Genomic DNA, 24188 nt, shown 5'->3' with positions numbered 1-24188 from the left:
CCACCTCCACGGCAGTGGTGTGTCCGATCCATAGGTGACACATACATTCAGATGCGCTACAGAAGGTTGGATGGTGTTTGCTAGAGAAGCTGAGACCCTTTCTAGGTCTGGATCCGAGGCAGAGGTCTCTTTCTGTCTCGGGCAATCTAGTTTTCCGTCGGTGGGAGGAGGGCTGCGGCTTGATTAAGGGAAAGGTTTGGCCTGGCCGATGCGTAGGCTCTGGCACGGCACTCTCTGATGAAGTGCTCACTCTTCCCGCAGTATAAGCAGAGCTTTTGTTGCCTGCGTTTCTCTTTCTCGTCTAGCGTCAGCGGTCCTCGCAGTCCCCCAAGTTGCATAGGCTCTGTCCCTTCGTTAGGTCTTGCCGGAAGGTCAGTCACGGCCTTCGAGCGTGTCGGAGGAAAACGCACTTCGTTTCTTCCTTTCTCTCCTTTTCGTTCTTGTAAACGATGGTCCAACTGGACCGTAAGATCTATCAGTTCTTCGCAGGTATTTGGCAATTGGACAACTTGGGACAGAACGTCTTTTAAGTCGCCCCTTAGGCCCTGAAAGAACAACGTTGTCCTTTTTTCTTGGGGCCAATCCGTCTCCACAAAGAGGTGATTAAAGGTTGTGAGATATGCGAGCAAGTCCTGTGATCCCTGTCGGAGGGTGAGGAGTTCTCTATCCAGAGACATCATATGGGATTTGCGGTCGAATAATTTCCTAATTTCCCTGCAAACGTCTTGAAAATTATGGAGCACTGGATCGTTGCGTTCCATCAAGGGAATGGTCCAACTGGCTGCATTCCCTCCCATGTACGACATCATAAAGGAGGTTTTAGCTTCCTCGTCTTGGAATACGGACGGTTTGCATAGAAAATGAAGTCTACTTTGGTTCAAGAAGATCTCGAATTTTTTGGGATCCCCAAAGAATCGATCGGGCGGAGCAAGAGGAATGCTTTGTGTCTGTAGTACATGGACCGTCGGAACTGTGCCGTCGTGGGGAGCTGATGGAGAGGGCATGGAAAAAGTCCCTGGACCCTGGGCCCCACCCCCGAGTGCTGGTGAAGTGGCTGAGAGTGGCGGGGGAAGCGGCCACTCCTTGATATACGACCCTTTTCCTTTTTCCTGTCGGGAAATGCATGCAACCTCTCTACGCAGTGTCCCCAGTTCCTTTTTTATTTCTTGATTTTCTAAACGTGAGGTATGTACCTCTTGCTGTAGAGCCGCAAGGCTCTCAAGCAGTGAGGACAGGACCACATTGGTATCCATCGCCCAGGCCGCCTAGACTACGTGGGCTTGACAATCTGTCGTGACAGCGTTAGCAGCACAACAGTGCTACAGCCACTAACCTGACCAGAAGGCAGCAGGGACGGCGGCAGAAGAAGTTTCCTTCCTTCCTGAAAGTGCGTCGCTCCCCAGAGAGGATTACACTACTCTGTGGACATACGCCCCCCCGGGGGAGAAGGGAATAGTAGTGGAGGGCTCTGTGAGGTGCTCCTTCAGAGCGGCTAGGGAGAGTCTCGGTATCCGCTGGCGTGTTGTGATGGTTCTGTACAAATAGAAAGTAACAAGGCAGGCGTTAAAGAGAGGGACTTTAGTCTCTCCTGTGGAGTATACAACTCTATTTCGCCAGTGAATTCTATTCCCTCTTCCTACCTTAACGTGAGTCACCAATAGAAAAGAACAACAGGGAAATTCGTGCAGGATCCTCCTCCTACTGGTGGCACCAAGAGGAGTCTAATTCACCATAGAGAAGCCTGTCCCATACTCACGCTGTTATCCGCACCACGTGGGTATAGCAGTTCAATATCACTGCCTAGAGGTCCCCTTCTATAAAGAGCCAGGGAATTCAGGGAAACACGCGTTAAAACGCACGCGTGAATAAGGCCTAAGTACCTAGGTTAAGGGCTGATCACTGTGAAGTCTGGAGAAAATGAACAACAAGGGTCTCGCACGAGCGAGGAGCCCTACCTGATCCTTTCTTCTAGGATGTGGCAAGCCTCGTCCGAAGTCGCCCGACCTCCGGCGGGGAAGAACTATCCGCCTGGCGCTGGCTAAAAATGCAGGAAATCGTTCCGAGAAGCCTCTTGGTCAACGGGGTAATCGAAGGGTGGAACACGCCCGACCTCCGGCGGGGAAGCACCGTCCGCCTGGCGCTCGCTGGTTGCCTTTGACCCAGAAGGATTGTCAAGCTCCGTTTCCTGGGATGGGCGGAGCTATATAGCCGCCAAATCACAAGGCTTGCTGGTTCAGGTGCTGCGCAGGAGACAAAAGGGGCGTTCTGGGAAGTGTAGTTTTGTGGCCCCGGCCCGTCGCCCTGAACGAGGGGAATGGTGCTCGGCAGCCGTACCTGGCGCAGGTCATGACAAGCAGATCCATTGGGTGCAAAGCTTGTGGAGTCTTCTTATGAGTGTGCTGTGGGAGATCATGTTGAATGCCACCGAGATGTCTAGAAGGAGAAGGGCCGCTCTTTTTCCTTGGTCCAGGATGGTCTGGATGTCATCGGTGGCTGGGATGAGTGGTGTGTTGTTAGAAGGGCCAGCCTCAGGGAAGGACAGAATATGTACCTGACCGCCCTGCGACCCACCTTTCCCGGGAGATGTAGCTGAGCACTGGCGGGAGACCCCCTCAGGGCTGGGTCTCGTATCTAGGACCGTACACGCTGATTTAGCACCACGCAACACAGAGACACCACACCGTAGATTCTGAAGCACGTATTCTTTATCTAGAAATATCAGGACCTTTATGATCTGCAGAGTCGTCTGTACAAGTAGAGCAAGGGCTCGCAGAGTCTCGGTTGGGGTAGGGGTAGCGGGACAGTCTTAGGATCAGGGTCAATGCAGGTGCGTATCCGGCGCACGGCTCTCAATCCTCGAGCCGGGGGATATGATACGATCTTTGGGGTCCAGCCGGACCAGAATAGCTCTTGAGTTGGGACCAAGTCTGCAGGGCTCGAGTAAGGATGTTGGAGGCCTGACAATCTTCAAGGAGCCGTGAGTCGGTCAGCAGGGCTCAGAGTTCTCAAGGTTGCGAGGGGAGCCGCGACCGCGTCAGCAGGGCTCATATGGTTTAGGCAGAAGTCCGTCTCTGCCAGGTGGAGCCGCGACGCTGTCTGCAGGGCTCACCGAGGTTCCAAGAGTTCCGTCGGATCTTGTGAGGAGGTTCTTTCAGCCGTGACCACGTCAGCAGGGCTCTTCGTTCCCGGAATCAATCTGCTGATGGTCCCAGAGCGCCCCTTGTTATAGCTCGACTCCTCTTTGATGTCCGGAGTCCTCATGGGCAGGGGTCTTAGTGCCTGGTGGTCGTTTGTTGGGGGTTCCTGCCACGCGGTCCTTTGATCCTTTCAAGGCGGGGTCGGGAGGGATCCCAGACACGCAGCAGGCGTGGAGCCAGCCCTCAGGGTGGCCGGAGGGGCGATCGAAACCTTCTCTTGAGAGGAGGCCAGAGGTGTGAGTGAAACTGCTCCTCCCTCTCCTGCTCACCGGGAGCTCTCTCCCCCCCAGCCGGCATGGCGCGACCAGGCCTGGGTTGCGCTTGGGTCGAGGGCGGCCATCTGGGGTGCAGGGCTTGGTCACTGGAGGCCGCGAGTCTGATGGAGTTGGGAGGGTGCCCGGTGTCGGGAAGATGGAGGGAAGGACGGGGGTAGCCCCGGGTTCTGTGGGGGATCAGGTGTGGACTGGGTCGGGTAGGCTGCGTTAATCAGGGCCGGGTGGGGTGTAGGGGTCAGTATGGTGTCGCTACGGGTCGGGATGGGCCACGCCACGAGGCCGGGTCCAACATGTGTTTTTTAATGAATCCTGATGGAGTGTTGTCTAGTAGGTGGTGTTGTTCAAGGAAGGTTGTGAGTTGCTTGTTGATGGCCTTCTCTATCACTTTGGCTAGGGGGAGCAGGAAGACAGGACAGAAGTTGCTCAGTTGGCTCCGTCCAGCTGACGGCTTGTTGAGGAGGGCGTTGACCTCTGCATGCTTCCAGTGTTCAAGGAATGTGGCAGATGTGATGAAGGTGTCAATGATGTGGCTGAGGGTGAAGTTGGTGGGGGATGCTCCAAGGTTGTAGACGTGGTGGGGGCATGGGTCTGTTGAGGCCCCTGAGTGAATGGCCTGCATGATCATCTTCTGTGGTGACAGTTTTCCATTCAGTCAGGTGGCCGTCTTGGTTGGTGATAGGCAGGTGTGCGATGAGATCACTTGGGTCTGGTTGGTGTGATGAGTTGATGTGTGCAATTTTTCCGGAGGAAGAAATGTGACTGGTCATTGCAGAGTTAGTTGGAAGGGGTGATAGTGTTGATGAAGGCCGATGTTGTGGCGCAGTTCTTGAAGCTCAAGAAGATATCCTTGTAGCTTTTGGAGCCCCCTTCAAGGCATTCAGCTAGCACTACTTTCTTGGTGCCTCTAAGTTGCTGGTGGTAGTGTCTGCACGCAGCCTTGTAGGTAGATTCTATTCTATTCTGCCTTCTACAGCGCATGGCTACTCCTAGGCCTCCCAGCGCTGCAACAGACATGATAGATGGTAAATCCAGACTCACAAGAAAGTTAGTCGCAGAAAAGACAAGTCTTCAAGGCCTTGTGGAAAGCGAGTTCCTCCTCCAATAGGCGTAGTTCCTGTGGTAAAGTGTTCCAGAGTCTAGGGGCCAGGAAGGAAGTAGAACGGCCACCCCAGCAAGATCTACGGACCCTGGGGACCTTCAGTAGGTGAGCTGAGGAGAATCTGAGGACTCTCCCTGGCAAATATGGGGAGGCTGGAGATCTTAACAAAGAAGGGACTTTTTATTAATTGCCCTGTGCATAATGCAAAGAGTCTTCACTTGGCGTTCTACTGGAATCTAGTGGAGATCTCTCAAAGTCTTGGTGGCCAATTGATGTTTGGGAATGTTCATCAGGAGTTGTGCGGCAGCATTTTCCACGGTCTGCAACCTCCTGACAACGTAATAGGGTGAACCAAGAAACAGGGCATTCTCATTGTCGAGACGAAATAGCACAAGGGCCTGAATAATAACTCTTCTCGCAGTGAAGGGAAGAAAGCTGAGAACCTTTCTCTGCAATCTCAGGGTACCGTAACAGTTACCGGCAACATTTTTGGCTTGATGATCCATAGTGAGACACACACCAAGCCATATCCCAAGGCTCTTAATCAAATTTTTAGGAGTGGGCATTTGACTCAGGCAGTCTGCACATGGACTCGGGACAGTGCTGCAGACGTTGTTCCCTAACAACATGACTTCTGTTTGTCCTCATTGAGTTAAAGTTTGCAGCCAGCCATGCATCTTGCTACTTCCTGAAGACAGGAGGAGTCAGTAGAGATCGACATGACCAGCTGGGTGTCATTGGCATAGGAGACCAATGACAGCCCATATGATCGAATGATATTAGCAATGGGGAGCAGCAGATAAAGGTTGAAGAGAGTGAGGCTCACAGAAGAGCCCTCATGAACCCCACAGCATTGAGGGAGCCTTGCAGAGAGACAGGACTGATCATGGACCTGGAAGGGGCGATCATCCAGGAAGGAGGAAAACCAGTCCAGTTCTCTGCCCCCGATACTGACTTTAGCAATTCTCTGAGGAGGGCTTTGACCTCTGCAGGAGAGTGTGATGGTTCACGGTATCGAAGGCAGCACTGAGCCCTAATAGAATAATGGCTGCAGATTCTCCGTGATCCAGGAGACACCTAAGCTCTTCGACCACTGCCAGCGGTGCTGTTTCGGTGTTGTGTAGTGGACGGAAGCCCATTTGGGTGGGATGGAGGAGTTCCTTAGATTCAAGGAAGGCAGAAAGATTTATATTGACACATTTTTCTAGGAACTTAAAGGCTCTGGGTAACAGGGAAGTAGGCCTATAATTGTTCAAGAGCGTTATGATTGCATTTTTTTTTTGGGAGTGTTTTGACTATCGCATGCTTCCACTGAAGGGGGACCTGCCCACAGGACAGTGAAATATTTAACAGTTCTCTTAATACTGGAGCAATGCAAACAGACCCTTGGCGAAGAATGAGAAGAGGGTCCAAGGGTGAGCCTGTTTTTACGTTATTTTTTTTTTTTAAAGAAATTTTATTGTTTTCACAACGAATACAACTAACAGATATAGAATCAGACCATATCTATAGTACATTAGAAAAATCACCATGCACAGTCATAATTATTTCAGATAGGCCCAGGTCGGACACCTGGAAATCACCAGCGTCGCCTACCCTCCCCTCCACCCCCCCAGCCTCCCTAGCCATCCGAGTCAGAGGATTCCTCATCAGAAAGAGGTGGTGGATCACATATGTTACCCCTATACTTGTTCCATGGTCCCCACACTCTTACCCACTTTCGAGGACAACCCCGCCTAACAAAGACGGAGCGCTCAGCAAACATAGCCCTATCCATCTCTCTCTTCCATGTTGATAGCAACGGCGTCTCCACCGCTCCCCATTTTTGGGCTATGTTCCGTTTGGCCGTCATGTTCCCAAGCGTCACCCAGCCCTGCGCCTGACGATTGAGATCTGTGGGCTCCCACACATTCAAGAGACAACGCCTGGGCTCAGGCAGCAGCGACACCCCGCACACCTGTGACATCGTACGCAGCACTCGCTTCCAGAATAGCTGGAGAACAGGACAGTCCCAGATCAGGTGATAGAAGGTTCCCTCCTCCCCGCAACCCCGCAGGCAGAAGGGATGCGGCGCTCTACCCAGTTTATGTAGCAAGCTCCTGGTGAAGTATGAGCGATGCAAAATACGCAGTTGCACCAGCCGCAGCCTCGAGGGTATACCCGCCACACGTGGCGAGGCCAGCGCCTCCCGCCAGTCCGGGTCATCGAAATCGCCGACCTCGCCGGCCCACCTCTCCCGCAATAGCCCCATAGAGTCCGGCAAATTGTGGCCCTCTTAGGCATGTATTCGGTCAACAACCTGTCCTCCAGTGGGGATGCCTCCGGAACCTGCACACCTGGGGTTAACTGTGTCGTCAGGGCATGTTTCATCTGTAGATAGCGGAACCATTCTGAGGGAGCTAGCTCATATTGTTGTTGGAAGCGAGCGAATTGAACCACCTCCCCTTTGTGCACCACGTCGCCTATCACCGAGATCCCGATGGCGTCCCAAGCGTCAAAGCCCTTGCTGTCCCTCAGACGCCCCAGTCGTTTTGTATCCCAGAGAGGCGTAAGCTGCGTCAGGACTCCCCGCCAACCAAGCCTGGCCTGCGCCGCATGCCAGATAGACACAGTCTGTCGCAGAGGGCCGATCAGCTGCGGGGCCAACCGGGCATCATATAGTGGAGTTAGCAGACCCCTTTCACCCAGTATATCCCTATCTGCTTTAAACGCGGGGTCTGACTGAGGCGCATGGAGCCACTGGTTGATCACCTTAAGCTGCGCCGCCCAATAATAGAGCTGGATATCTGGGAGCGCAATGCCCCCGTCGTACCACCCACGGACTAGTTTTGCTTGTGCAATGCGCGCTGGTTTGTTGCCCCAGAGGAGGTTGGAGACCTGCGCTGTTACCGCGCAGAAGTAGGTCGGCGGCACCGGGTATGGAGTATTTTCCAGCACATAAAGAAACCGCGGCAGGGCCATCATTTTAAAGAGCGCCGCTCTCCCCACCAGGGTCAAGGGCAACGTTCCCCAGTGCTGCACATCCTGCTTGAGGCGGTCCAATTGAGGGCTTAAGTTGAGCCTGTAAAATTCCTGTTGCTCCCGTGTAATGTGCACCCCTAGGTATTTGAACGACTCCTCCGCCACCTGTATCTGGCAGCCCTCCGACAGCCGAGGGGGGTGCCCCGCAGCACCAGGAGGACCGACTTCGACCAGTTTATCGTGTAACCGGCCGAACACCTCGCAGATGTTAAGCAACATTAGGATAGAGCGCCTAGGGGAAGCTAAGTAGAGCAGTATGTCATCCGCGTAGAGGGAGACGCGGTCTTCCCAGCTCGGCGACCAGCGGAGGCCCCGCATCATAGGCTCCCACCGTATCCAAGTCGCGAGAGGCTCGAGCACGAGGGCGAAAAGCAGCGGCGAGAGCGGGCAGCCCTGACGCGTACCCCGCCCCAGGGGGAAATCCTCCGACATATGCCCGTTGGCCGCGACATGGGCCAGCGGCTTGGTGTAGAGGAGTCGGATCCAGGCACAAAAGTTGGGCCCAAACCCCAGATGTGACAATACCGCGAAGAGAAAGGGCCACTCCACCATATCGAATGCCATGCGGGCATCAAGGGATAGAATGACAGCTGGTTCTTGCAGTCGGTCCACTCGGGCCAACACACCGTGTAAGCGTCTTAGATTGTGTGAGGTACTTCTCCCAGGCATAAAGCCCGCCTGGTCCGGGTGCACTATGTCAGTCAAATGAGGCGTGAGTCGGAGGGCCAATAGTTTCGCAAGGATCTTGGCCTCTGCATTGAGCAGCGATATGGGGCGATAGGAGGCACATTGATCCGCCGGCTTACCCGGCTTCGGTTTTACCACGATAGTGGCCGTTCGCTGGTCTGCGGGGAGCTCCCCCGCCTCCAGGCTGTATTTGTACATGTTCAGCAAGTGTGGGCCCAACATCTCAGGCAGTCGTTGATACAACTCAACCGGGATGCCGTTGGGACCCAGTGCTTTACCGGGTTGCAACGCGGCAATGGCCATCTGTAGCTCCTCGACCGTGAGTTCGGCCTCTAGGGACTCTCTAGCCTCAGGGGAGAGCGTGGGCATCCGTAGGTCCTTGATATACGTCAGTGCCACCTCCACTGACATGGAGGAATTGGAGGAATATATGTCACGAAAATGCCCCGCTAGGGTGCGCACTATTTCTCGCGGGTCTGACGTTTTCGACCCCTCGGCAGTGACAAGCTGCGCGATCCATCGGGCTCCGCTGTCGCGCCTGTCCAACCACGCTAGTAGTCGGCCGGTTTTATCGCCTACATCGTAGACTGTGTGCCGTGAGGCCTCAAGTCGTTGTCTGACACGGTCTGTCAGGTGCTCCCTGTGCTTCACCTGAGCCATTCGCAGGTCGTGTGAGGTTTCGCGGGAGGGGGTTTCGGCCTGGCGAGCCTCCGCAGTCCGGAGCGCAAGCTCCAGCGACTGCAGCTCTGATGTCTGCATGCGCTTATAGCCTGTGATGGCAGCCATTGCCTGGCCCCGCAGCACCGTCTTGTACGCCTCCCAAAGAATCGTGGGGGAGTCGACCGAAGCGGCGTTTTCGTGAAAGTAGAGTTTAGACGTCCGTGCGATGGTTTTACTAATCTTCGGGAGTCGCAGGTAGCCGGGGCGTATCGGGTACACGCGGCTGCGCATCAGGTGAGGACTATTGTAGTGCAAGAGGATCGGAGAGTGATCAGAGATGCCCCTGGGTCTAATGTCAATACTGGCAATGTTGTGAAGGCAACCGGGGGAGCCCAGAAAGTGATCAATACGGGTGAGACTGTCGTGCACCCCGGAGTGGAACGTGTTAGAGCGCGTCTCTGGGTGGTACCATCGCCAAAGATCTGTGAATCCTAGCGCCGCCGTGAAGCCCGCAAGTCGCATCGCGCCACTGCCACGCGCTCGAGGCGGAGACCGGTCAACGTGATCATTCATCACTGCATTAAAGTCACCCCCAAGTAATACCTCCCCCTCTGGTAGGGTGAGGAGAAATTCACTCAGCGCCGGGAGCGCCGCGGCATGTAACCCGGGAGGGATATAGACCGACACTACGTTGTAGAGATGTCCTTCCCATTGTATGTGAGCAGCGGCGAAACGCCCGGCCCCGTCCGTATGTGCACCCAGCACGATTAAGCGGGACTGTTTGCGCAGCAAGATGCCGACCTCCCGGGACCCAGAGGTGAACTCAGAGTGCACCACCATCTTATATCCCCATCTGTCCAGCGCTTTAGTAGCAGTGCCTGTGAGATGGGTCTCCTGAAGTAAGACCAGTGCCGGGGCACATCGTTTGATACTATGCAGGACCAGGCCTCGTTTGATTTTATCTCCTAAACCCCGAACATTCCAGGTGAGTAATGAGAGGGGCTGTACCGGGGTCATGTCAGTGTCAGGGGCTACATCACTAAGCAAGTCCGACTTCACGGCGGGTGGGTGAAGCGACAAAGCAGGAGTCGGATAGTGCAGAAGGCGACCAGGGTCGTGTGTTGAACATGTGCGTGGTGTAAGTCTGAAGGCCGTGTCCTATATAACCAAACAAAAGAACAAAACTAAAGAACGTACCCCAACCCCCGCCCCCCTCCCTGCCTCCCTGCCACACGGACTCAGAACTGCCCGCCACCCCAACTCAGCAGAGTGCTCGAGTTTTTACGTTATTTAAAAGATCTTTTACCGCACACATAGTGAGATTTGGAAACACCGAGAGGGAACACTCTTGTGAAACTGGAAGATATTTGCCGGAACCCAAATCCACAAGGTTAGCAGAATCTGGGACGGAGGAGTAGATGTTCATAATTTCATCACAGTGCTCAGCAGAGGCCACCATAATAGGCTGGCTGCTTTAGGCCCTGTCTTGTCTTTGAGAATCTTAAAAATCACTTTTTCGGGAAATGGAGGAGTTGACATTTTTTTGTGGAATAAAAAGTAGCTTGAGCCGCTTCTATCGCTGCATAATATGGCGGCGCCCCAGACATATGGAGAATAGTTAGCCAGCAATCTGTGGCTGTTCCATCTCTGTGCGAAGGTGGATAGTGAGTGTGCACTGAGGTGTGACTCCTGAAGGAGGGCCACATCTATCTTGTAGCCGTCTAGGTACGCCAGGTTGTGTCGAACTTTGCAAGGATTATTTAGGCCTTGCACATTCCACGCAAGAGGTGAATAGATGTTGCTACAGGAGTTAGCTGTAGCATGAGGGGTCAGATATGGGTGTGGTATCTGACAGATTGCAGCTTGATGGTGATTATTTTGAGGGAAGGCCCATGAGGGGCTGTACAGCTGTGATTCGATCCAGGAATAACATGGTGCACTCAATACAAAAATAATGTGATTACAACTTTGCCACCCTCCACCCATACCAGCCAACCCAATCTGCTAGTAAATCACTCCCATAAAATTACCCAACTCAAGAACCTTACAGGCACCATATGGGTACCCAACTCACGAAACACAATGAAGATGAAAATGGAGTGTACCCCTTGGGGGAGTCCAGAGTGCCAGCCTAACAACACTTCTACACACATGGTAGGTGCTTACCGGGCGAAGGAGAGTAAAACGGTTGTATCAAGTAGTGTCACTGTGTTGAGTTTAAAAGTTTGTAGGAGTGCCCAATAGAGAAGGGGGGTACCTGTCGGTCCACCTGTCGAAAAAAGCTGTCCAGACAGCATTGGTTCAAGTCAACATGCACTAGCTGTTGCTGGAGTGTGAGCCCTCCCAACCAATAAGGATGATATGACCCCCATCCACAGCCAGGAGAGAGCAGGAACAAATGGGTGATCAGTCAACGTCACTCAGGCCTCCATCAGGTGTAGGTGATCCATGCTGAGAGGTAGCTTTAGAGTCCTGTAGGAGTTTTTTCACAAATGGCGAGGCACTCTGTGGAGTAGAAAAGATGTGGGTCTTATCACCATGAGAAATGTGTATGTGAGCGGGGTATAGCATCGCATACACCCACCTCCTGAAGTTTACGCTTAAGGGAGGGGAACTCATGAGGTGCCTCCTGCACAGTATGAAATCCAGGTATATGGAGAGCGTGGAGTTTTTGTATTGCATAAGTTGATTTTCACACGCCATCCATAGTGCAGCATCGCTGTCCCTGTAATTCAATAATTTGGAAAGGATAGGCTGCAATGGGGCCTCCGGAGGCAGCCTAAGCCCAGAGAGTGGTGCGCCCACTGACCCGCTGCCGGAAATTAGAATCCAGTGGGGCCTAATAGAGACTTAAGGGGTGACTCCACATAATTGGACATGTTGCTTGTGCTGGATGACTCATTGATCCCCACAATGCAGAGGTTGTTACAATGGGACAGAGACTCTAGATCCTTGTGTTTTTTTTTAATGAAGTTCAGGACTTTTGCCATTTCCAGAAGCTTTTCATTGTTGCTTACTGTGTCGTCCTTGAGTGTAGAGATTCGGGTCTCCACCTTCATGAGCGATTTTTCCTGCTTAATGAGACTGGTACTCAATTTATCCACACTGGAGGTAAGAGTGTCCAATTTTGTATTGGTAGAGATTAGGTTCTTCTGCACATAAAACAGAAGTGTTTTGACATCCACATCATCTGTGGTGGTTCTGGGGCCAGTTGGAGCATCATCTGTGGGCTGGCTCCTGCCCGCTCACCTGTCCCCAAAGTGTATATTGGACTGCTGGCACCACACCTTTCCAGCTAGTGGGGGTCTACCTCCTAAGCAGATGTCAAACCTCCTAGTTCCAGTCAAGGGACCTTTGCAGACTGGGGGCACCTGCCGCGTTACTGGGACTGTTAGTTGGCACAGACTAAAGGAGAACAGCAGATCCAGCTATGAATACTGTGGGGGCTTCTAAAGTGCTACTGTGTGAATTGTGTGGTTATAAATATATTGCAAGATTACCAGAACCATCCGTTAACCACGGACATCACCTGATCCAGGTCTCCCTTTCTGCAGTACCCTCCCTAATACCCTTCCCCTCATCTAGCCTCTCCGATCCTCTGATAGTTGTTCAAACTCAGAGTCGGTGCTGCTGGGAGGTGGGATTTCGAGGGTACTGCTCCTGAGGAGCCGTGAGCCTGTCTGACTGCAGGACAGTCAAGTGCAATGTGATTCGAGTGTTACAGCGGACCTCCCGACAAGGAACCGTGGGGATGATGAGAAGGCTAGCTTCTTTTCACTCTGACAGGACCGAGTGAGTCAGGCTCCCAGCCGACACTTCCAAACTCAAGAACCTCATCTGAGGAGTCCCTCGAGGTTCAAAGATGAGCTGTCCATCAACCCTACGCTCTTCAACTTCTACATAGCGCCATTCGCCCACTTCATGAGATCCCATGGACTCAACATTGTCTCCTATGCAGACAACACCCAGCTCATCCTCTCCTTCACACACAAAAATCACACCACCAGAACCAACTTCATCACCTACATGTCAAATGTAGCAGACTGGATGAAACAGACTTGCCTAAAACTCAACACGGATAAAACCGAAGTCCTGGCTCAATGGTGTACTAGGTAGAGTGCAATTTATACAAGAAGATGCTATGCTTCTTTCCTTGGACGCCCGCATGGCTTTTGATACCATAGAATGGCCGCATCTCTTTGATGTGTTGCAAAAACTGGGGCCGGACCGTGATTCCTGCATGCGTGCGCCTCCTCTACACAGAACCGTTAGCTCAGATGGTGGTTAATGGGGAAACTTCCAAAATGTTCACATTGCAGCGTGGCACCCGTCTCACCCCTCCTTTTTGCCATGGTCCTAGAGCCACACGCCGCATGGATACATGTGGATCCAATATTGCGAGAACTTCGCTGGGCACCTCAGTGGGAGGACAGGATATCGTTCTATGCGGATGACTTTCTGCTTTACTTGGCGGATCCCAGACACTCCCAGGCTTGGGTCACTAATATAATATAGAACTTTGGTAAAATATCGGGATACACAATTAATTGGGGAAATCACTACTGTTTATATTACACGGAGACTCGCCCGCACTCCCTAGAGGTTGCGATATACGAATCACTACAGATGGCTTCCTATACCTTGGAATCTTTGCCACCACGGACCCCGCCCTATTTTATACTAAAAATCTGGTTCCCCTGCTAGAGCGAATGAAGCCTGACATCCAGCGCTGGAGATCTTTACTACTATCGATTCTAGGGAGGGCAAATAATAGTTGCAGAGCTTTGAAACAACAGGTGTTTAATTGTGGCGCCCTCCGCTTCACGGAAGGGTGCTGTATGGTCACAGGTCCTAATATCCCACCGCTCGCCAACAATGTAAGACCTGGGGTCTCCAGGCCCTAAGGGGGTAACGTGACACGAGCGGCTGGGCACCCAAAGGCCTATGTGTTAAGCGACCATACAACACACACATCCTCTGAAGCAGTAAACGCACACAATAAGGGACGCCACACAGTAAGGTGAATGCAAATTAATCAGATTTATCTAATCAAAGGAGCACACACGGTAATCTTGGAGGGCAATGTACCTTAACTTGGACACATTAACATTTACATTACAGCATCTCATTACGGTTACCTCAGCGATCCCTGCAGTATGTACTTCCCTAGTGCTGCGGGCCGGGGCTTGCACACGTGGCGCTACTGGTGTCTACGAAGAAACAAAGGCACATGAGCATATCGTGGCATTACCGCTCTTCTTGTATACCTTGAACCTTAGGCACCCCTGAGCATAACTTGAGGTTGAAGCGCTGATCGTTTACCTTAAGGACGAGGCACTCCTAGGCATATCGTACGGAGAACGCGTTACCTGCCTGCCTAATACCCTGAGCACTTCCAAGCCTACCCTGAGGATAAAGTGTTATTGGTACACGGAGCATACTGCACTTCTGGACACCCTTTAGAGATGAGGTGCCGCTCATACACGGAGCGCCTTGCACTTGGGACCTCAACTGGAGAATGGAGCGCTTGAGACCACAATCTGAGGTTACACGCTATTTGGATTTAGCACGCACTGGGCACTGGTGAATACAAATGAATGATCAGCGCTACTTAGACATAGAACGCATTGAGCACTGGTGAGTACGAATGAATGATCAGCGCTACTTAGACATAGAACGCATTGAGCACTGGTGAATACAACTGAATGGTCAGCGCTACTTAGACATTGAACGCATTGAGCACTGGTGAATACAAATGAATGATCAGCGCTACTTAGACATAGAACGCATTGAGCACTGGTGAATACAAATGAATGATCAGCGCTACTTAGACATAGAACGCATTGAGCACTGGTGAGTATGAATGAATGATCAGCGCTACTTAGACATAGAACGCATTGAGCACTGGTGAGTACGAATGAATGATCAGCGCTACTTAGACATAGAACGCATTGAGCACTGGTGAGTACGAATGAATGATCAGCGCTACTTAGACATAGAACGCATTGAGCACTGGTGAGTCCTGCGAACGGCACACCCCAGGAGAGGGTAATCCCATGGAGGGGAGACTCAACAGTACGGAGGGAAATCCCACGGAGGGGGAAAGTCACAGTCTCTGCATGTGGTGTCGCTCCCACTCGGCAGGGGGCGCACCGGGCCTTCCCACGACTCCTGGGGAGCAGGGGGGGGGGCGAGTCTCAGGCCGCCACTCGGCCGCGCCACCTCCCAGCCCCCGGGGGTTACCTTTGTCTCGTCGCTCGGTTCCGCTCCGGGCCCTTCATCAGATGCGCGCAACGGTGCGGGACACTCGCGGACTCTCACTCCTCCTCCTCACGCTGCAACGGCAGCGGCGGGGCCCCGGGCTTCTCCGCAGGCCCCGACTTGGCGCTGACACGTCCCTGATGCCTACGGGCCGCGGCGGTGATCGTGTTGCGGGTCCTCGCACCCGGGGGGTCACAAGTTAAGCGGGGGCTCGGCCAGCTCCGCGCTCGACGGCAGATCCGTGCAGGGGGTCCCAGGACGTGTCTGGCAGCGCAGGAGACACAGCGGCAGTACCTGGTCGATCCCCAGCAGTCAGACAATCAGTTGTTTCATGAAGTTGCAATATTCAGCTTTGGCATGAAGTTTCAGGATTCCGCTTTTGCAGTTTCAGTATTCAGTCCTTGCGGCGCAGATGATACTGGCGCCCTTGGGGTTCTGTTCCTTGGGGGGTAGGGGATGAGTTGGCGACTAGGTCCTTCCTAGTCAGGCTGGGCAGAGGTTCCCTGGGTCCTCCTACTGCTGGGCAAGATCAGTGGGTTTCACAGGATCCCTCACTCACTTAAGCGGCAGCACCTAAGCCCTGTCACTCTCAGAGGCATAAGTCCCTGGCTAGGCCCTACTGCCTAAAACTCCTGCATGGATTCTCCAGCTCTGCTTCACCCCAACTGGCCAACTAACTGGAAAAAGTTCCCTCCCTCACTTAAGTAGCCCTAGGTCAGGTGACCTCTAGCCAAGGCGGCAAAAGTAAACCACACCTCCCTTCTAGAAGGTTCTAGCACATTCCAGGAGCTTCCCCATTCTACCTATGGGACAAAAAAGGTGGGCTGGTGTCGCAACATTGTTGTGGGGTTCCAGCCAGCTCCTGGCAACTAGGGTGCTACTAATAAAGACCACTCTGCAGTAGCAGGGGCCTGTGGCAGCCATCTTGGGAGAAGGGAGCACCTGCACCTTAACACTGATTGGCAATGAAAAGGCGCCCGGAGATGTAAGTCCAACATAAAAATGAGGGTGGAAAAAATGAGGCACAATCAAAAATAAATGGGGAGACCACCCTAGGGCTGACAGGTCTAACAGAAGGGCAGGCCTTTTTAAAATGATGACGCTACTGCGTTTCCTATATGCCCTTCAAAATACTCCATATCCTGTCCCAGCGAAATACTTAATAAACTACACACTACTGACTCTACTGTGGGATGGGGGTTCAGCACGCATCGCACTTAAAAAATTAACTTGGGGTGATTTGATGGTGGTATTGCATTACCTGACATACGGAGGTATTACTGGGCCACACAATTAAACACTATCAACCAATGGGTTTATCTGAAGGACGATGAATCATCGATCCGTATGGACTGGTGGGCTATGCGACCCGGCGGATACCAAAGAGCCCTATATGCTACACCTTCTTTAGCTCAGCAACAAAATCCTATTAACACCACAATCAAAATTTGGCATGCAGCCAATGGGGCTTTGGGATGGAACAACAAATTGGCACAATCCACCCCCTTATGGGATTCAAAAGCCCTGTGAACACTAGGTTGATACCCAGGGTTCAACAAGTGGGACATCATAGGCCTATCTAAAATCGGTGACTTATGGATAAGGGGCACATTGCTTCCTTTCGCAGACCTCCAAAGAGACTATAGTTTGGCAGACTCAGAATTCTTCTGATATTTACAAATTAGACACGCACTACAATCAGCAATTCCCAAGGGTGACTAACTTCCAGAATACTCATCCCTTGAAGACCGTTTGCTCGAGGGACACATGACCCACAAAGCGACCTTGCTCACATATAAAAATTTAACTAACAGCCAACCCACACACTCATACAACTACGAGACAAATGGGCGCAGACGTAGATGGCCTAGATGAGGATGAATGGATGGAGGCTCTAGCCTCTCCTAGAGAGATAGCCAACAAGGCAGGATACAGTCTGATCCAACTTAAAATAGTACACAGGGTCTATTACACCTTTACTACACTCTTGAAAATGGGCAAAACACACACTGAGAACTGTCGTCGTTTGTGCCATTAAAAGGGCACCTTCTTTCATATTCTGTGGGAATGCCCAATCCTACAGTCCTTCTGGAAGGCTCTAGTGACAAAAATGAATGCGACATGGGAAACATGATTAGCCCCAACACCAAAATGGTGCCTCCTGAAGATATGGGGGAAGCAGATATCACAACAATGGGTAAGGTATGGATGAAGTTGGGCCTTGTTATCGCCAAACGCAACATATATTGCAATCAGGGGGTGGCAACGCCCCCACACCTTGAAGACTCAGAAAAAGACATGGAAACATGTATGGTGGCAGAAAAGACGGTCTACACAAATAGAGGATGCCCTGGGAAATGGGTGAAAGTGTGGGGTAAATGGAACATTGTGCGGGGTGGGTTATGGACACTTCCACAGCCCCCTCGGGGAGTGTGGGAAGACTAGCAGGAGTTGCAGAGAGAAGAAAAAGTCTCACAAATCAATAATCCTGGGTCACTCAATGAAATTTTCGCTTGATCTAATCATAACGTGTTAAAAGTTGGTGCAGTATTGTTTTCTTTTTCTGTATATTCACTCCCTCCCTTTTTTACTTCCTCCCCTTACTTTAACTTTGTTCAATTTTCAATAAAAAGATTTTTTTTTTTAAACAGTAGTCCTGATCTTTGGTAACAAGAGTTCCCGATGGGGCTCATCCTGGTGGCCAACAGGCTTGTAACCAATGTTCCCTCTAATTGTTTTCCTCTCTGTGGGGCAGTGTAGGGTCTCTGTGCACTGCAGACACGGCTATGTGCACCAGGAAACAGACCGAGTGTGTGGGTACACTGCAAAATATCACTCCAAACTTTTGCTTAAAAAAGTGAAAAGACGGTGCATTTCCACACATACAGGGCCACGTTAAGGGTCTCAAGGCAGGTTTGCAATTTGGATACACACGCCATGACATGAATTGGTTATACAGGCAAGTACACTTCGGGTTTAGAAAAGCACAAGACTCCAATGGTGGTACCATCATAAGATTTTACTGCTGTAGGTGCAATGTTGTATTATATATCTGGATGCAGAGACAGTAAGACCCAGCAAAATACCAGCCGGGCAGCACACTAGGCTAAGCAGAGATTTCTAACTTACGAGTTACCTAAAAGAAATGCAGCAAGTCCAAAAGCAGGACGTGTAAAGCGTGATGATGCTCAGACCTGTCCAGGCCGTCCGCTCTGTCATGGGGCACAGGAGCTAAATTATTGGCCACATCGGCAAATTATTTCCAAGCAGCCCGTGATGGCCGACTCGAGTCCACAGGGCGAGGGAGAGTGCACTGCTGCCTCATGCAGTTAGGAGACAGCGGTAAGACGGGCAGCCGTCACCAGTGGAGAGTCACACTGCCGAGGGGAAGAAGAAGAACTAGAGAACGAACACAGTAAGTATAACCACCACTCACAGTATAACCGTCACAATCAACTTGATTTAATTTTAGGAAAGCGCATGATATTCTTTCTATGGAAGTTCCCGGCTGTCTACCGAGGACCGCCGTAAGCCATACACAAGGCACGGTAGTAAGCCTGACTTGCTATCGCAGCTGTAAACTTTAGAACACGAGTTGGTGAATTACCTGGTGTGTATTCTCGCACCAAATGTTAACATTTACCCGAATACATCCGCCTTTGACAGAATTACTGAATAACGCGATCCACAGTAAGAACTGAGCTACAACTATGAACTAAGTGGTGGGCAAATTAACCATTGTTTTTCTTATTGCGGGGCTGGCTGCAGGCACAGAGAGGGTGTGGGATTGGTGTCATATAGTCAATTCAAATTGGTCACCCACGCATACAAAGCTCTCCACAACGTCGGACCTGCCTACCTCAACCATCGCATCAACTTCCACCAGCCCACCAGGCAACTGCACCTTCACCACAATCAGGACCTTCCCATCCCTGCTCGAGTTCCAGAAGAAACTGAAGATCTGGCTATTCCAGTTGGAGCCTGACCTTGCAACTCATGTATTCCAACTCCTAGATACCCCTCGGGTGATAAGCGTGCGATACTAATCCTCATAACATAACATAACATGATCAACAGACGGGAATCCCCACACAACAGGCCCAGCGAGGTATCTTATTTGCAAGGCACCCAGCACATGCAACTGTGACGGCGCAGAGCGACGCCCCCAGGTAAAGTCAACCGTAGGGATCAGGGCTCCCACCAGGATCCAGGTTGTGGCAGTGGAGTCTGGATATGTGGGTGTCATGCCTCGGAACTTGTGTATGCAAATAGGTATCTCCCTAGAGAGTTTTTCTCAAGAGTGTTCACCCTCCAAGTGGCTGGTGGGTTTGTTACCTTGAGAGCACCACAACGCATTAGTTGTCAACCAAATTCTCTACCGGAAAGTAGCTTCAATAGATGTGCATTCGTATAAGGCAGAGCCACTCGTCGTTTTTTGGTTTGTGTCAATAAATACGTGAAGGAGTACTGCAGGCCCTACGGCTGCAGAATGTCTTCAATAGTGCCCTTTGCCACAGTATTCAGACAGATAGGAGGCCCCACACAAGGAGCCTCATGAAGGTGTGACAAGCACCATTGCACCCACCTTCTAAGTAGAAGATGAGGTCGCCACATGAAGTATGAAGGCTTGAGAGTGGATGGTGAGAAGGGCGATGAAGTCCTTGATGAGACTGATGAAGGAAGCTTGCGGTTCGGGTGGGCGGTAGGCCAGGGTTCCATTTAGGGTGAAGTTTTCAGAGACTTGCAGCTTGAAGTGCCGATGTTCCATAAATTGGATGGTGCTCTCTTTGGACATTGAGCACTTGACTGAGTCTTTGTAGATGGCTGTGAGTCCCCTTCCTGGCTTGTGAAGGCAGTCCTGTTGTGCAATCTTGTGGCGTGCTGGGATTGCCGCAGTGATGTCGGGCGTCAACGTGGAGTCATGCTAGGTTTCAGTCAGGAAGAAGAGGCCCGGTACATAGCTGCTCAGCAGGTCCCAGTTTTCAGTTGGATGTATGTTGAGAGGTCATGTGTTGAGAAGCATGCATGTGAGTGAGTGTTGGTGTGTGGGTTTGCTGTAGATTGTGGTGTTATGTGGGGGTGTTGATGGTGTTGTTGGTGCTTGCATGGGGTAGGCCGCTGCAGATGAGACAGCAGTGGGTGCAGGGGAAGGCTCCTACTGTGGTACGTGGCACGGCATGGCAGCAGCTGAAGGAGATGTGTCCTGGGACGAGTGATTGGAAAAGTGATGTAGGGTTTTGATGGGGGTGATTGGACCATGGTTCGTGGAGTTGGGCGCGGTCCAGGCAGGGACCGTCATTAAGTAGGTCCTGGGAGGGGGGAATAGCTACAGAGGGTGGGGAAAAAGAGGCAGGAAGGAGACGCTGCAGGAAGAGCAGAAACGGAGGGGGGTTAGGAGGTGGGAAAGGGCCTGAGAGGGGCGGCTGCAAGATGCACGACAGAGGGAGCAGAAGGCCTGAAACAGGTGAAAAAGGCACAAGAAAATGAGCAGAACTTAGAGCCAGTCTACGAGCACACAGATTGAAGCCGTTGGAAGGTGTTTAAGGATGTTGCCTATTCTCAGGGTTTTCTGCCATCCTTTTGCTCTGACATTCCTTCTCTCTCCTTCTTAACTCTCTGATACCTCCTCAACTCCACTGTGTTCCTTTGATGCTGTTCGACACTCTTAGGGCCTTGGAAAAATGTTCTTGGTATGTGTAGTGCTATTAAGAATGATACATTGACCGTTGACTCCAACTTGCATAACTGACTCCATCTTGTGTAACTGCCTCCATTTTCTGTGCTCTCATGCAGTTGCAGGGTGGGGATGGGGATGATTTCACTCTTCACTTGTTTTCGCTCCTCACTGTGCAGAGTAAGCTGGAACAAGTTGAGTAGGCTAGGCGCTTGGTACCTTTCGGGGCAGAGATTGTTGTTGCCACAGAAATGTGTGGAATATACAGCTCTGTCTCTAAGTCAAAATACAGGGGCCTGGCTAGCTTGTGTCTGAAACAGACCAGTACGGTCAGATCATTTTTTCGTAACAGAAGAAAGGGGCGAGGTTTCTAGAAACTTCTCCTCAGGTTGAGTAAAAGGTATTAAAGGTGGGAAATCTTAGCGCCCATACAGGAGCTCCCTGTGGAGCAGACGTGTTGCCACAGGGAACTTTGAGAGCCCCGATCTAGACTTCTGCCTGGCTGTCAAGGGCTCCTCCAGCTGAGCTGGCAAGAATGTAGAAAACTCTTTCGGCGATGTATTCTTTTTACTTACCCCATGTATATGAGCTATAAGTTGCTTTGCTCCATGTATAGATGCCATATGTTGTCTTGCTTTTGTGCCTACGTTACTTGATATTTGAAGGTGCCGCAGTACATTTGGCTCCCCTCGGGAGTGCTGGGTTTAGTTGTGTCCTATTGTTTCAAATCAGAAGCAATACAGTTTGTTTCAGATGTACATAAAAGCTATGTGCATTTACTGAGACATAAACAACTTCTTATTCTTAATTGATAAGGCAGATTAATGGTTCTATTATTTAAAGCAGGCTGTAAAGAACTAAGGTTTGTGAACTGTAGCTGCTTGGTGCTGTGGACTGAACAAGACATTCCTGTGTCAAGCCATGACCCATGCATGCTGGACGTGACCGGCTGCATACATGACTTACATACTGTCAGCTTGCCTCCTAATGCAGCCTTCTCATAGTCAACCCCCAGACTCCTGCAACAAACTTTCAATAGGCTATCCTGAAGTCATATCCAGAGGTCAGACACTGATTCAAGTGTTCACAATAAAGGTGTATGGTGTACATTAATATGTGTGTCTCCTACAGGACGCCTGAGTGCTCCGGTGCCGCTGGTGCAGATCACGCCTCAGAGAGCCATGAAGGTGCAGCTCCCACAACTTTGCACCTGAGGGACAGCCAGGGCAAAGGTGCAACAGAGAGATGGGTGTGTGAAGCGAAGGAGCACCCAGCGTGCAGGATGGAGAAACTGGAGTATGGAGGCCTTCACAGGCATTATATTGTACACCCACCCCCTCTTGAGCCCACCTCCGCTTCCCCCGCTCTCATTGCACTAGCTTCCCTCGTCTCAAACTCACTTCTCCAGTTTCTTTTCCTCCTGCCTCTCCTGTGCACACTTAAGTTGTACTTTCTAATTTGGGGGCATATTATCAAGAAACGGCGTTACAATTATCGCTGCTTTAGCGGCAGAAAACTGCTGCTAAAGCAGCGATAATGGGCTTCATAATATGCCCTTGTGAATGCCCATAGAAGCCCATGTTCTGGTGTCAACATGGGCTTCTATTGGAATTCTCTGCGGCATATTATCAAGCCCATTATCGCCGCTTTAGCGGCAGTTTTCTGCCGCTAAAGCGGCGATAATTGTAACGCCGTGCTTGATAATATGCCCCATAGTCTTTCTTCTCGAGCTTGCTTCTCTAATTTACTTTCCTCCTGCCTCTCCTGCGCACACATGTACATTTCACTATCTTCCCTCTTCTCAAGCTTGCTTCTCCAGTTTCCTTTCCTCCTGCTCTCCTGTGCACACATGTACTTGTCACTATGGGGCATATCATCAAGGGCTTTATCTCCGCTTTTCTGGCTTTAAAAGCCAGAAAAGCAGAGATAAAACCAACGCCCTATCAGCAAAAGGGTGCTTACATGCGTATACGCATGTTAGCACCCTTTTACACTACGCCTACCTTTGTATCTCTAATGAGATGCAAAGTGGGCGTTCCTGACATTCACTACATGTCAGGAGAGCAATATCGCGTCTTTGCGCTATCAGCAAGGATGCCCTTGCATTTTAGCAGACGTCAGTTTTTGGAGAAAACTGCTGTTTTCTCCAAAAACTAACGTCTGCTAAAATCTAGGCCTGGGCGGTAAATTCCGTTCCGTTCGCGGAATTTGCGGAATTTGGGTAATTTCGCGTTCCGCGGAGAACGCAAAATTGCCCAAAAATCTGCGTTCCGCGACTTCGCGAAATTTTTTGCTTGTTCGCGTTCTCAATATGCGTGTTCGCGAGATATTTCACCCCGAGCACGCAAACAGCGATCGCGAACAGGAAAAAAGTATCGCGAACACGCAATTCCGCGGAGATTTTTTACCGTTTCGCGGAGATTTGCGTAACGCGATTACGCAAATTCCGCCCACCCCTACTAAAATCCTGACTAAGCCACTCCTAACATTGGGGGTGGATTATGCTGATACGACCACAGGGTCGCATCAGCAAGTTTATCGCCGTTTTGCAGGGAACATCGCTAGAAAACCAGCGATGTTCCCTGCAAAACGGCGATGACATCGCTATCTCTGGAATTTTTATTGCCCTGGAGCAGCGCGTTGATGATAACACACTACCAGGGCGATAAAAAGCAGAGATAGCCAGCGATAAGAAAATTATCGCTAAGCACAGCCAGCGATAATTATCGCTGGCCGTTGCTGATATGGCCCTATATTCTCTCTTCTCAAGCTCGCTTCTCCAGTTTCCTTTCCTCCTGTCTGTCCTGGGCACACTTGTACTTGTCAATATATTCTCACTTCTCAAGCTCGCTTCTCGTTTCCTCCTGCCTGTCCTGGGCACACTTGTACTTCTCAATATATTCTCACTTCTCAAGCTCGCTTCTCCAGTTTCTTTTCCTCCTGCCTGTCCTGGGCACACTTGTACTTGTCAATATATTCTCTCTTCTCAAACTCGCTTCTCCAGTTTCCTTTCCTCCTGCCTGTCCTGTGCACACTTAAGTTGTACTTTCTAATGTCAGGGGCATATCAGCAACGAGGCGATAGAAAATTATCGCCGCATTTGCGGCAATAATTTTATCGCCTAATTAGCAAGGTCACGCTAATGCGTGAAACCTTGCTTTAGCGTACGAAATCTTAATGCCCAGCGATGCAAAGTGGGCGTTCCTGACCTAACATGACAGGAGAAATGTCGCTAAGCGACATTTCTCCTATGATCAAGCCCCACGCTATGAAGCATAGCGGCAAGAAAAGTAGCGATAACCCCCGTTATCGCT

The 24188-nt window shown here is 51.1% G+C and overlaps 1 protein-coding gene across 2 annotated transcripts in view; it reads left to right on the top strand.

The window, feature by feature from the left end:
* The window catches only part of LOC146822508 (uncharacterized), a 698810-nt gene that overhangs the window by 324620 nt on the left and 350002 nt on the right, over window positions 1-24188 (top strand). For both annotated transcript variants that reach the window (XM_085613620.1, XM_085613621.1), the window contains exon 14: window positions 22006-22170. In XM_085613620.1, coding sequence (XP_085469746.1) covers window positions 22006-22170 — 165 coding nt within the window. The remainder of the gene's footprint in view (window positions 1-22005; window positions 22171-24188) is intronic.

This window comes from Triturus cristatus, chromosome 6 (assembly GCF_964204655.1).
Source record: "Triturus cristatus chromosome 6, aTriCri1.1, whole genome shotgun sequence".
Taxonomy (NCBI): Eukaryota; Metazoa; Chordata; class Amphibia; order Caudata; family Salamandridae; genus Triturus; species Triturus cristatus.
Note: the sequence above shows the minus strand (reverse complement) of the source record. Positions and strands in the feature narration are given on the sequence as shown.